This window comes from Heterodontus francisci, chromosome 19, assembly GCF_036365525.1.
Source record: "Heterodontus francisci isolate sHetFra1 chromosome 19, sHetFra1.hap1, whole genome shotgun sequence".
NCBI classification, from domain to species: Eukaryota; Metazoa; Chordata; class Chondrichthyes; order Heterodontiformes; family Heterodontidae; genus Heterodontus; species Heterodontus francisci.
The window spans coordinates 83,660,917-83,672,987 of NC_090389.1; the positions used below are offsets into that span (position 1 = coordinate 83,660,917).

Consider the following 12,071-nt stretch of genomic DNA (forward strand, 5'->3'; position numbering starts at 1 on the left):
TAAAAATTACTCCATTTTGACTTTTGTTGTCATGATATTTTGTATAATTTTTTTTTGTTTCGGATGTTATTTCCTTTTAAAAATATAAATAAAATTTGCTTTCTGAATACAGGGTGACAGAGGGCCATCTGGGCTGGATGGCAGAAATGGCGTAGATGGGAAAAATGGTCCACCTGGACCTCCTGGCTTGAGGGTGAGTATTAGGCCTGGCTTCAGTGTGATATGAAGCAATCCCTCCTGGCTGGACAACAGGGATTAACTGCTGGTGGACAACATTGTAGATTCTGCAGGCTGCAGAGAAGCAGATCAACAAATAAAATCACAAAGTCAGCGGTGAAGCTTTAGGCGAGACTGATGGAGCTGGGCAACTCAAAAGTTGGGTCCCCATGATCTCGCACAGTTGGAGTCTCTTTTATCAAGGGCACAATTCTAGCAATTGAAGAAATGCAACCTGGTGTTGGGAGTCCTGTTCCTTGGCTACCAACTGCCCATTGATACTTGACATAAGAACATACGAGGTAGGAGCAGGAGTAGGCCATGCAGTCCCTCGAACCTGTTCTGCCATTCATTAGGACCAAGGCTGATTTTCTACCTCAACTCCACATTCCCTTGATTCCCTTAGTGGCCAACGATCTGTTGATCTCAGTCTTGAATATTCTCAGCAACTGAGGTTCCACAGCTGTCTGGCATGAAGAATTCCAAAGATTCACAACCCTTTGAGTGAAGAAATATCTCCTCATGTCAGTCCTAAATGGCTGAGAGATTAACCACACCCCCTTGATATTCAACAGGGGGCGGTGGGCTCATCAACACTGACCAGAAAATTAACTCGACCAACCACGTAGATACCTGGTTTCTTGTGATCTAGGAGGAACTGGAATACTCACTCTGGATTCACGAGGATTCCTTGTTCTCCCTGCCCAGGGCGTCTCCCCACCCCCTCACCTCACAGTTACAAACTTTACCCCCTTCCGCAGACACCCTGCCAGGGTCCAATTCCCCGGAGGCAGCTTGACCCCCCCCCTCCCCCTACCCCCAGTCTCCCACAACCCCAAGCAAATTCCCATTCTTGCCAGTGTTGCTGTCATTCCCAAATCTGCATCAGAGGGGAGTCGGTGTCAGGGCCCAGGAGTTAAAATCTCCCGGATCTCACACTCTGGAAGGCCTGAAAGATTTCTGCCTGCAGAACCCCCCCCCCCCCCCGCCACCCTCAATCCCTTCCTCCAGACCTTTTATTCCCATCCCAAGTTAAAATCAGTGCTACTGCATAGCAATTGGGAGTAGGAATCCTGGCTGATTCCATCATCCCTCATTGCTTTGAAATTGGGAGACGGTTTGCAACACCCCCACTGCCTCATTTAGATTTGGAGTAGAGTGGAGCCTAAGCCCTTCCTGCTCTATAAGGCACTGAGCCAGTGGCGTGCCAGACACTATCTCCCAGTTAGAAGTGTTTACAGATTAACTCAAAGTTGGGCAGCACTGGGAGGCATTTAGTTAAATCTGTTCAGTGGCATCATTGATTTTCATGTCTGTGTTGCATTTTCTTTTCAGGGTGAGCAGGGGAAACAAGGGGAACCTGGCAGAGATGTAAGTGATTCACATGTTGACCATATACATTGAGGCCTGTGCTTAGGCCTGCAGTTCTGCTGATTTCTTTCATGATAAAGATTCAAATTGCTCCATGGCCTAGTTCCCCCCCCCCCGCACTCCCCCACTATCTCTGTAATCTGCTACAATCTGCTGAGATCTGTGTATTCCTTCAACTCTGGGCTTTTGTCTGTTCCCCGCTCTATTCGCCCACCGTTGGCTTTCAATCACTTAGTTTTAGTTTTTTAGTTTTAGAGATACAGCACTGAAACAGGCCCTTCGGCCCACCGAGTCTGTGCCGACCATCAATCACCCATTTATACTAATCCTACACTAATCCCATATTCCTACCACATCCCCACCTGTCCCGATATTTCCCTACCATCTACCTATATTAGGGGCAATTTATAATGGCCAATTTACCTACCAACCTGCAAGTATTTTGGCTTGTGGGAGGAAACCGGAGCACCCGGAGGAAACCCACGCAGACACAGGGAGAACTTGCAAATTCCACACAGGCAGTACCCAGAATTGAAGCCGGGTCGCTGGAGCTGTGAGGCTGCGGTGCTAACCACTGCGCCACTGTGCCGCCTTAAGCTCTGAAATTCCCTCCCTAAACCTCTGCCTCTCCAGTTCACTCTGCTCCTTTAAGACGCTCCTTAAAACCGCTCTCTTTGTCCCAGCTTTTGAGGTTCTCATGTGGTTTCCTTTGGCTTGGTGTCAGTCTTGGTTTGATAATGCTCCCGTGACGCAACCTGGTACGCTTTCCTGCGTTAAAGGTGTTATATAAATACAGGTTGTTGTTGTAATGAATTGAAATGCAAACAAATACTTGGCCAGTTGGACAGGGGAGTCCATCAATTAAAATTGCATTTAGAATTTCCTAGTATAATAAATCTAATGGATATGTAGGGAAGCTTTTAAATATATTTGTCCAATGGTTTGAACTGACCCAATTATAGGGGTCAGTGTATTACAATGTTTGGTTGAAAAAATATCATATCCAGTGGGTAGAAATGAAAGTTAATTAAAATTAAATTATTTTCAAACCTGGATTTGTTCAGCAACTGGGGGGAATTACTATGAGGTGGACTTGGGCAACGGCTATTTGTTTTTATAAATTTGCTTTTTGGGACTTGTCGGATAAGTCTATTACCCATTAAACAAATTCCTACAGCTAGAGATAGTAATGCGTGTGATAATTCACTTCCTTTATTACTGACAAAACATTAAAGCATACAATATCCTAGGCTTTATTAATAGGGGCATAGAGTACAAGAACAAGGAGGTTATGTTGAACTTGTATATACACTAGTTTGGCTTCAAATGGAGTATTGTGTCCAGTTTTGGGCGCTGCACTGCAGGAAAGATGTGAAGGCATTGGAGAGAGTACAAAAAGATTCATGAGAATGGATCCAGGGATGAAAAACCTCAGTTAGGTGGATAGTTTAGAGAATTTGGGACTGTTTTCCTTGAAGAAGAGAAGGCTGAGAGGAGATTTGATAGAAGTATTCAAAATCATGGGTCTGGACAGAGTAGATAGAGAGAAACTGTTCCCGCTCATGAAAGGATGGAGAACGAGAGGGCACCGATTTAAATTAATGGCAAGAGAAGAAAAAGCGACGTAAGGTTAAGGTCTGGAATGCGCTGCCTGAGAGTGTGGTGGAGTCAGGTTCAATTGAAGCGTTCTAAAGGGAATTAGACAGTTATCTAAAAAGGAAGAGTGTGCAGGGCTACAGGGAGAAGGCAGGGGAATGGCACTAGGTGAATTGCTCATTTGGAGAGCCAGTGCGGACACAAAGGGCCGAATGGCTTCCTACTGTGCTGTAACAATTCTGTGATTGTGTGAATTTTAAAATGTGGTAACCAACCATACTGAGCAGCATACGTTTTAAACTCAATGTGCATGGATATTAATAAAGACCCACAAAGGTGGCTTCTCCAAGCCTGTTTACGCTACAGGGTCTTGAAGGCAGCAACGGTCTTTCCTTCCTTCCAACTATGCAAAACATGGCATCTCATTGTACTGTTTTCTTTTATAGATGTCTTCTTGTTGGGTGCAGCACCATCTGCTGTTGCAGCCATGGCTCAGTGGGTAGCACTGTCACCTCAGTGTAAGCCAGTTGTGGGTTCAAGTCCCACTCCACAGACTTGAGCACATAATCAAGACTGATACCCCAGTGGAGTGCTGCACTGTTGGAAGTGTTGCCTTTTGGATGAGTCATTAAACTGAGGCTCTGTCTGCCCTGTCAGATGGATGTAAAAGATGCCATGGCACTATTTTAAAGAAGAGCAATGGAGTTATCTCTGGTGTCCTGGCTCACATTTATCCCTCAATCGACATAACAAGAACAAATTATCAGGCCGTTACCACATTGCTGTTTGTGGGAGCTTGCTGTGCTCAAATTGGCTGCCTTCTTCTTGTTTGGCCTCCTTGTCTCGGGAGACAATGAGTAAGTGCCTGCAGGTGGTCAGTGGTTTGTGGAGCAGCGCCTGGAGTGGCTATAAAGGCCAATTACTAGAGTGACAGACTCTTCCACAGGTGCTGCAGATAAAATTGGTTGTCAGGGCTGTTTCGCAGTTGGCTGCCTTATTTCCTACTTTACAACAGTGACCACACTTCAAAAGTAAGTCATTGGCTGTAAGGCAATTTGGGACATCCTATGGTCATGACAGGCACTATATAAATGGAGGTTTCTCTTTGTCTTTTTTCTTTTCACCGCCCAGTTGGTCAAACAGATTGCCAACGGCCCCGTGCCTTTTCACAGCAGGCTGTAATTTCCTATCATTGCTTTTCCCGAGCCATAGCTTAGTTGTAAACAGCTTTTGATGCTGTAACACCACCCCCTGCTGTGATGAAAAGCGTGTGTTTCAAAAGCTTAAGTGTTATCAGCATCATTAAAGAGGAAAGGTCAGGCTTTTCGGGAAGATGACTGAAACCCATTCTGCCTACATTACTGCTTTGTCTTTGTTAGAAATAAAAGTAATGTCAAAATATTATCGATATTCTTACAACACAGGGTTTTCCCGGCCTGAGGGGACAGCAAGGACCTCCAGGGATAGCAGGTTCTCAGGGCCTGTCAGGGATTCCAGTAAGTTACGCATTTCTGAGCTCTCGTTTTGAAGTTTAAATGTGGAACTTAAGAAAAATTCAGTCAATGTCATGACCTTTATTGCAGCTGTGACCCGGAAGCTGTGCTCAAACCGATCGGAGGTAGGTTGGTGGGTTGCTGGGTTGCTCTCCCGCGGAATGAGCTCCTTGATTGTGGTTGAAACTTGGGCATGACTCACCCCTCAAGGAGAGAAGGTGGTAAATGTATTAGTGCAAATCAGTCCAGGGCAACTCTCCAGACTGGCCCAGGAATGGGCTGGAATGCTGGAAGATAATGCATAAATAAGCTAGGTCCCAAAATATCCCCTACACTCTGGGGAAAGAGAAACAATGGGAGGGTTAATTGTTCCCATCTGAGATTCGCTGTCACCCTACTTGCCAAAACCAATTTCACACCCTCCCAATCACAATCCCCAACCCCCATTGTGTTTTACGCTGTAATGTCAGAGCATGGAGATTACCTGTTTAAAATCCCCATCTCTAATACACTCAGCTCATCACTTCCACTGCGTCAAACCAGACTGAAAGGCTGGTTAAAGATAAAGTGACCAATGTACGTGTATGTAGTACAATAGCTAATGGACAGTTTGGGACAAGTTGCAAAGAACCACATTGGGTTGAAATTGGCTGTGCACAAATGGCGAAGCTGGCTTTAAAAAATGTATTAAGCATGGGATGCGAGGATATGGCAGGCAGGATTTAAGTTTGTTTCCTTGACCTTTTGATTAACCTCATTGTTTGAATTCTCTAAGGCAACTGAGTAAGGATTGTTGGTGGTTAAACGCCACCAGGGAGGGGAGATAGCAGCCAGGGTTCCCACTCCTGTACACTGAGCAGTGACCTGTGTTGAACACTGCCTGAGGACAGGATTGGGCTTGGCTGTGATGATGCTTACAGTTGAATATCTCACCAACAATTACTGTCTGGACTCAAGCATTTAGGAGAGGCAGGGAGGGGCAAATGGTGTCTGTGAGGCTATACCACGGCCAGAATCAGCCCCCTTTTTGGGAAGGAAGAGGAGGAAATTATTTTTAAGAATATACAAATGTATTTTTATTGTTACTGTGCCAATATCATCTTCTGTCTACCTCAGGGCAAACCAGGGGATGATGGAAAGCCAGGACTTCCTGGAAAGAATGTAAGTATGTCTGAACTATGATACTGTTGCCGTGGTAACTTGCTGACACCGGAATCCGACCGTACAATGCAAAGGAGGTGAATTCTGTGCCTGTGATGGGATCCAGGACCTGGCTTTTCATGGGTCCTGAGGAAGAAATTAAGGCCTCCATCTCTTTCGGGTCTCCAAAAGGCCTAAAATAGGCCCAGTGAGACAGGGCAAGTTATCACGGGGAGACCTGTTTGTGAGCACTTCTCCCCTGACAGCAGAAGAATAATGGGATAGCTCTTTCCAAGAGTCAGCACTAGCCGAATGGGCGGAATGGTATCCTTTTGTGCTGCATCTTTCTATGATTCTATGAAAGTGGCAATAACAATTTTTAAAAACGCACTGCAACCTCGTTAAAAATAACCTGTGGAAATAAGGGGGACGGTCAAAGGGGAACCTTGATTCTGGATTTGAAAATAAGGTAACTGTCACAGCACCTTTTTAGTGTCTGGAATGCATTGCCTCACAAAAACTTCTCAAAATTATGACTCCTTCCTACCCTCCTCTCTGTCATTGTTTGAGTTGAAGGAGATAATTTAAATTATGGAACAGTTCTAACATGGCTGCATGGGACTGGACATTTACCAGAAGTTTAAGCCAGGCACCTAATTTACTTAAAGGTTCAAATCCTCCAATGGCCTCACCCCTCCCTATCTGTGTAACCTCCTCCAGCCCGACAACCCTCCGAGAGCTCTACACTCCTACAACTCGGGTCCCTTGTGCATTCCCTCACCTCCTTCGTATTGACTAATAGAAGATTTTTTTTTAAATTTAAAGTTCAGACTCCCATTGTGTGTCACAACAGAAATGATCCTCCAACCCTCTCGTAGATTATGGAAATTTGGGAGACGAGTTCCCAAATCTTGGTCGACATATTTAGTGTTATTTAGCAGTTATATTCCTGTTGGGGGTTACAAAGTACTTAGCACTGAAGTAGGCTATTTGGTCCAACTGGGCCATGCCCGTGTTTATGCTCCACACGGGCCTCCTCCTACCCCTTTCATCTCACCCTATCAATATATCCTATTCTTTTCTCCTTCATATGTTTATCTATCTTCCCCTTAAATGTATCTATGCTATTCACCTCAACCACTCCCTGTGGTAGTGAGTTCCACATTCTAACCACTCTCTGGGAGAAGAATATTCTCTTGAATTCCTGATTGAATTTAGTACAAATGGTAGAACAAGCATGCACTGGGAATATCCCCATTGGCTGCCGTAACTTTAATGGATTCTCCCCCCCAGTAAACTGCATGATTGAGGTTTCCACTGATGTTCCGCCAAAGTTATGCCAGACAATTGCAAGAATCGCCCAGGAAATTTCTGTGGACAATTCAGTAAGCACTACAAATGACAGAAGATACTGCAAAGGGGGCAATACCTCAGGCAAGGTTGCACCCTGTAAAAGGTCTGGTCAATAATTGGCATGGTGGACAACAGCCGTTAGTTATTAAAGTTCTCAGTGAAATTGGATCATTGTCAACTGTGACTCAGTTGGTAGCCCGAGTCAGAAGGTTGGGGTGGGTTGGGAGGGAGGACAGGTGGGGGGAGGGGGTTGGTTCAAGACCTACATAGTGAAGGCTGACACTCCCAGTGCAGTACTGAGGGAGTGCTGCACTGTCTGAGGTGCCATCTTTTGGATGAGACTTTAATCCAAGGTCCCATCTGCCCTCTCAGATGGACATAAAAGATTTCGTAGCACTATTTCGAAGAAGAGCAGGGGTTAGTTTGCCCATTAGCCAATGTTTATCCCTCAATCGATGTCACTAAAACAGCTGATCTGGTCATTATCCCATGTTTGTGGGAGCTTGTGTGCCAATTGGCTGTTGCATTGCCCTGCATTACAAGTGACCACAATTCAAAAAGGCTTCATTGGCTGCAAACTGCTTTGGAATGTCCTCAGGTGCTATATAAATGCTAGTCTTTTTCATGATCCCTTCCTCATCCTTTATCGTGCTCACTGTCCCAGTTTGGATTGACCAAAGCCGATGTTGCACTCCCAGGGAATGCTTTGTGGGGAATTGCTGCTGCACAGCCATATGCATGGACAACGAATTACGCTGCAGCCTCGTGATATCCCGCAAAGCATCTCCCCCTCCCCCACCCACTCCGTGAGCACTGCCCCCTACCACGAGCATGAAGGTGCAGCATATTTGGCAATCCACAATATGAGGTGCACCAATATCCCAGTTTACGTATTCCTATTTTTGCTAGTCAAGTTTTCTGCTTTTCCTCAGGGAGAAGACGGAATTCCGGGAGAGGACGGACAGAAGGTAAGTGGGAGCAAAAAATGGTTAAGCCTCTGTTTTTTAAACCATGGGCTGGAATTGCAGGAATGGGACAAAGCAGCCAATGATCCTTCTTCCCCACTTCCCACCTCCTCCCAAAGTCCCCGTCGCCTTCCAAAAAAACTTTGCGGGCCTTATTTTAATCTCCCCACACTGACTCCCACCCGAAGTAAGTGGGGATGACATGGAAGATCCTGTTGTGTATCCTTGGAAATGGTTGATGGGACGATGGTGACTGGGCGTAGGCGGAGCTCGAGGCGGAGAAGGCCCACGGTTTCCTGCTGGGAATGTTAAAAAAAAATGTTAAAGGTTTAAATCTTGCTTCACCTTGTCTTTTAGAACGTTACATATTGATGAAATTCACTGTTAGGCATCCCCAGGGCAGTAGACTGGTAGCAGTGTGTATCATCTACAAGATGCACTGAAACAACTCACTAAGACTTCTTCAGCACAACTTTCCAAAGCCTTGATCCCCATGACCTGGAAGGACAAGGGCAGCAGATGCATGGGAACACCGCCACCTGCAAGTTCCTCTCCAAGTCACACACCATCCTGACTTGGATCTATATCACCGTTCCTTCACTGTCGCTGGATCAAAATCCTGGAGCTCCCTCCCTAACAGCACTGTGGGTGTAGCTACCCCACATGGACTGCAGCGGTTCAAGAAGGCAGCTCACCATCAATTTCTTTAGGGCAATTAGGATGGGCAATAACTGCTGGCATTGCCAGTGGCACCCACATCCCATGAATGAATAAAAAAAAGAATGGGATCTCCATTGGAAGCCATATTGGTAGGCAGCCTAGTGAGAATTCCCAACTTTACATCTTAGCTGGTACAGCAACTATCTAGGCATACGATTGAAGTTAAGTCCAACAAAATAACAAAATCCAATAATAAGAAAAGCAGCTGAGCAGTGAGAAGACAGACTGCAATAATCCTTGGGGGCTGGTTGAGGTGGCAGGTAATTGGAGTGTGGATAATTAAGCGCCCTCTACCATTGTAAGCAATAGAAATCGTGCAGCAGCCAGAGAAGATTAAGTACACTCCTGAGAGCATGCTGAGTTGCAGTTTACTTACTAAAATCCGTGTGCTCTGTTAATATTTTTAGGGTGATAAAGGTGACTCAGGAATCGCTGCAAGAGACGTACGTACTTGACACTGGATTGGCTGCAGTCAAGATGAGCCTCTTTTCATGGCTTGAGTTCGAGTTGCTAAGGCCGGACTTGATTTAAACGACCTAAAAATACAAATGTTTTTCTTGTAAAATGCCTTAAATTCAAAGGCGGCACAGAACGTACCAGAGTGCGGTGCCACGGTTAAAGTTGGTGAGATTTCTTTCACTCAATTGTCAAGGAATTGGTGGGAACGCAAGAGGAATCAGGGCTATGAGAAGGGCCTCCCTTTGCCACCTACATTGACTCTCCCATTGTGATATTCAGTTGTATTCTTGAATAACCACAATCTGTTTTCCTTCATTACATTGCTTCATAGATTATCCAAACATTTACCACTCCTTGAGCCAACGCTTTTCCTGATTAAACATTCAAAATGAATTTGGTCACTGATTTCCATTTATTGTTACCAGACCAACTGTCTTGGCCCACTTTGAAGAAACATTCATCATGTTCACTCATCTGTATAGAATCATGTAGCACCAAGCACAGATGAAGGGCATTCGGCCCATAGTGCCTGTGCCAGCTCTTTGAAAGAGCTATCCAGTTAAGTTCGCTCCCCAATTCTTTCCCCATGACATAAAATTTTTTCCCGTTCAGTCTGTTTTCACCACCCTTTCAGGCAGTGCATTCTAGATCATGACCTCACCCAAACGATCATCTTTGAGTACTGGGTGTATTGGAAATGGTAGCAAAGTGATTATGTTACTGGACTAGAACTCCAGAGACCTGAACTAATAATCTGGCAATGTGAGTTCAGAATCCAACCATGGCAGTTGGGGAATTTAAAATCAGCTACTAAGTAAATGTGGAATTAAAAAGTTAGTATCCATAGTGGTGACCATGAAACTAACGGATTGTCATAAAAAACCCAACTTGATGTCCTTTACAAAAGGAAATCTTCCATCTTTACCTGGTCTGGCCTACATGTGGCTCCAGACCCACAGCAATGTGGTTAACTCTCAACTACCCTCTGAAATGCCCAAGCAAGCCACTCAGTTGTCACGACCGCCTTTACAAGGGCAATTAGGGATGGCCAGTAAATGCTGGCCTTGCCAGTGATGCTCACATCCCGTGAATAGATCAATTAAAAAAAACTCAAGGCATTACGGACAAAATGGGTTCCTTTGTCCTTTTGATCCCCACCCCTGGGTACTTTCCAGCACAGTTCAATGGATTGCAACCAGGAGCGGGAATCCCTGATGGTTTTTCTCCTGTTAAACCCAGGGATTTTTTGTTACGTTATTCTGGCTGCGAGGTCCTTATTGAGAGCCCTGTCATACCGGCTCCAATACTGTGACTGCAAGTATCAAGGTCACGGTGAATTAGTGGGACGGATGTTGTTAAAGTTTCTGAAAAGAAGGATCAATCTCTTTGCCGTAAATGTGTCTCATCATTTACTTTATGTGGTGATCCAACCAGGGTCGAGATGGCACTAAAGGTGAGCGTGGAGACATTGGATTGCCAGGACTTATCGGCCCACCGGGGCTTCCAGGTATAATTGGACTTCCAGGGCCCCCTGGGCAGGTATGCAGTATTCCACATGGATAATTTACATAGGGACTGAGGCAAATACACATGTCTTCTTAAACCGTTATGTAAACGAATTCCTACATATACATTCTCTTTGCATAATGATTCTCAGTGCATAAAACTGCCTTTGCTTAATATTTTAAACTTTATTTTGTGGGGGTATTTTAGGCAAATCTCCCTTGTCTGCCCTTTGTATTTCACCTCCTGTTTTTCACATCCTCCTGGTGAGATACCAGCAGCTGATAGGCAAGGGATTGGGACTGTACTGCAGGTCACTGCTAATACTCCATGCTCTTGGTTGCCAAGAGGTGCAATAGGCTGCCCAGGTGTGACTTGCCTCTCTTTCTATTGCTGGAACATTTCACAGCTTATTTACAACTTTTGTGGGAGGGGGGTGGGGGGGGGACATAGCCTAAAACAATAGAGCCGGGCCTTTCAGGAATGAACTAAGGAAATACTGCTTCACACAAAGTTTGGAATTCTCTCCCACAAATGGCAGTTAATGCGAGGTCAGTTGTTAAATTTAACTCTGAGATTGTTAGATTTTCATTAACCAATGATATTAAGGAATGTGGACAAAGACGGGTCATTGGAGATAGGTCACAGGTCAGCTATGATCTGTTGAATAGGAAAAGGAGGAGGCCATTTAGCCCCTTGAGCCTATTGAATAGCCGAACAGGCTGAAGGGGCTAAATGAGCTCCTCCTTTTCCTATGTTCCTGTGTTATTGCCTCCCCATTCATTGAGGCTAGGGTTAGGTGTTCAGTAGCACATGCTTCAAAGTTTAAGCTCTTCGCATTCTATGATAACAAAAAACACTCTCATCCCTAAGACAGCATCATTAAAGAAGAGTTTGTTGGGTTTCTTTGTGGTTGTCTAATTTTTTTTCAGCCCTTTATTCTTCCTTCTCCTTTGGACCAAAGTGTCTTTGCCTGTCATTCATTGTTCGTATGTTTTTATGAACCCAGAGCTAGGGCCATCTGATCTGTCTGGCTTTGACCACACAAAGCAATGCGCTTACTTACTGAGTCAAGAGGACAATACGCTGGGCACAGTTTTAAATTATCGACAAAATGGCTCATTTCCTCCTCTTATTATATGCCCAGTATTCCCCTCATCCCAAACAACCTTTCAACAGAGAGAGCAAAATAATCTCATCCATTTGACGTATCCATTTGCTGCAAGGCTGCTGTGGATGTTACTGCAAAACTGTG

At 45.0% G+C, this 12,071-nt stretch overlaps 1 protein-coding gene across 1 annotated transcript in view; it reads left to right on the plus strand.

Moving 5' to 3' along the window:
* LOC137380349 (collagen alpha-1(VII) chain-like) overlaps nucleotides 1-12,071 on the plus strand; it is a 147,499-nt gene that overhangs the window by 12,166 nt on the left and 123,262 nt on the right. The window contains exons 5-11 of the mRNA XM_068052277.1: nucleotides 113-193; nucleotides 1,552-1,587; nucleotides 4,608-4,679; nucleotides 5,793-5,837; nucleotides 8,102-8,137; nucleotides 9,262-9,297; nucleotides 10,748-10,852. Coding sequence (XP_067908378.1) covers nucleotides 113-193; nucleotides 1,552-1,587; nucleotides 4,608-4,679; nucleotides 5,793-5,837; nucleotides 8,102-8,137; nucleotides 9,262-9,297; nucleotides 10,748-10,852 — 411 coding nt within the window. The remainder of the gene's footprint in view (nucleotides 1-112; nucleotides 194-1,551; nucleotides 1,588-4,607; nucleotides 4,680-5,792; nucleotides 5,838-8,101; nucleotides 8,138-9,261; nucleotides 9,298-10,747; nucleotides 10,853-12,071) is intronic.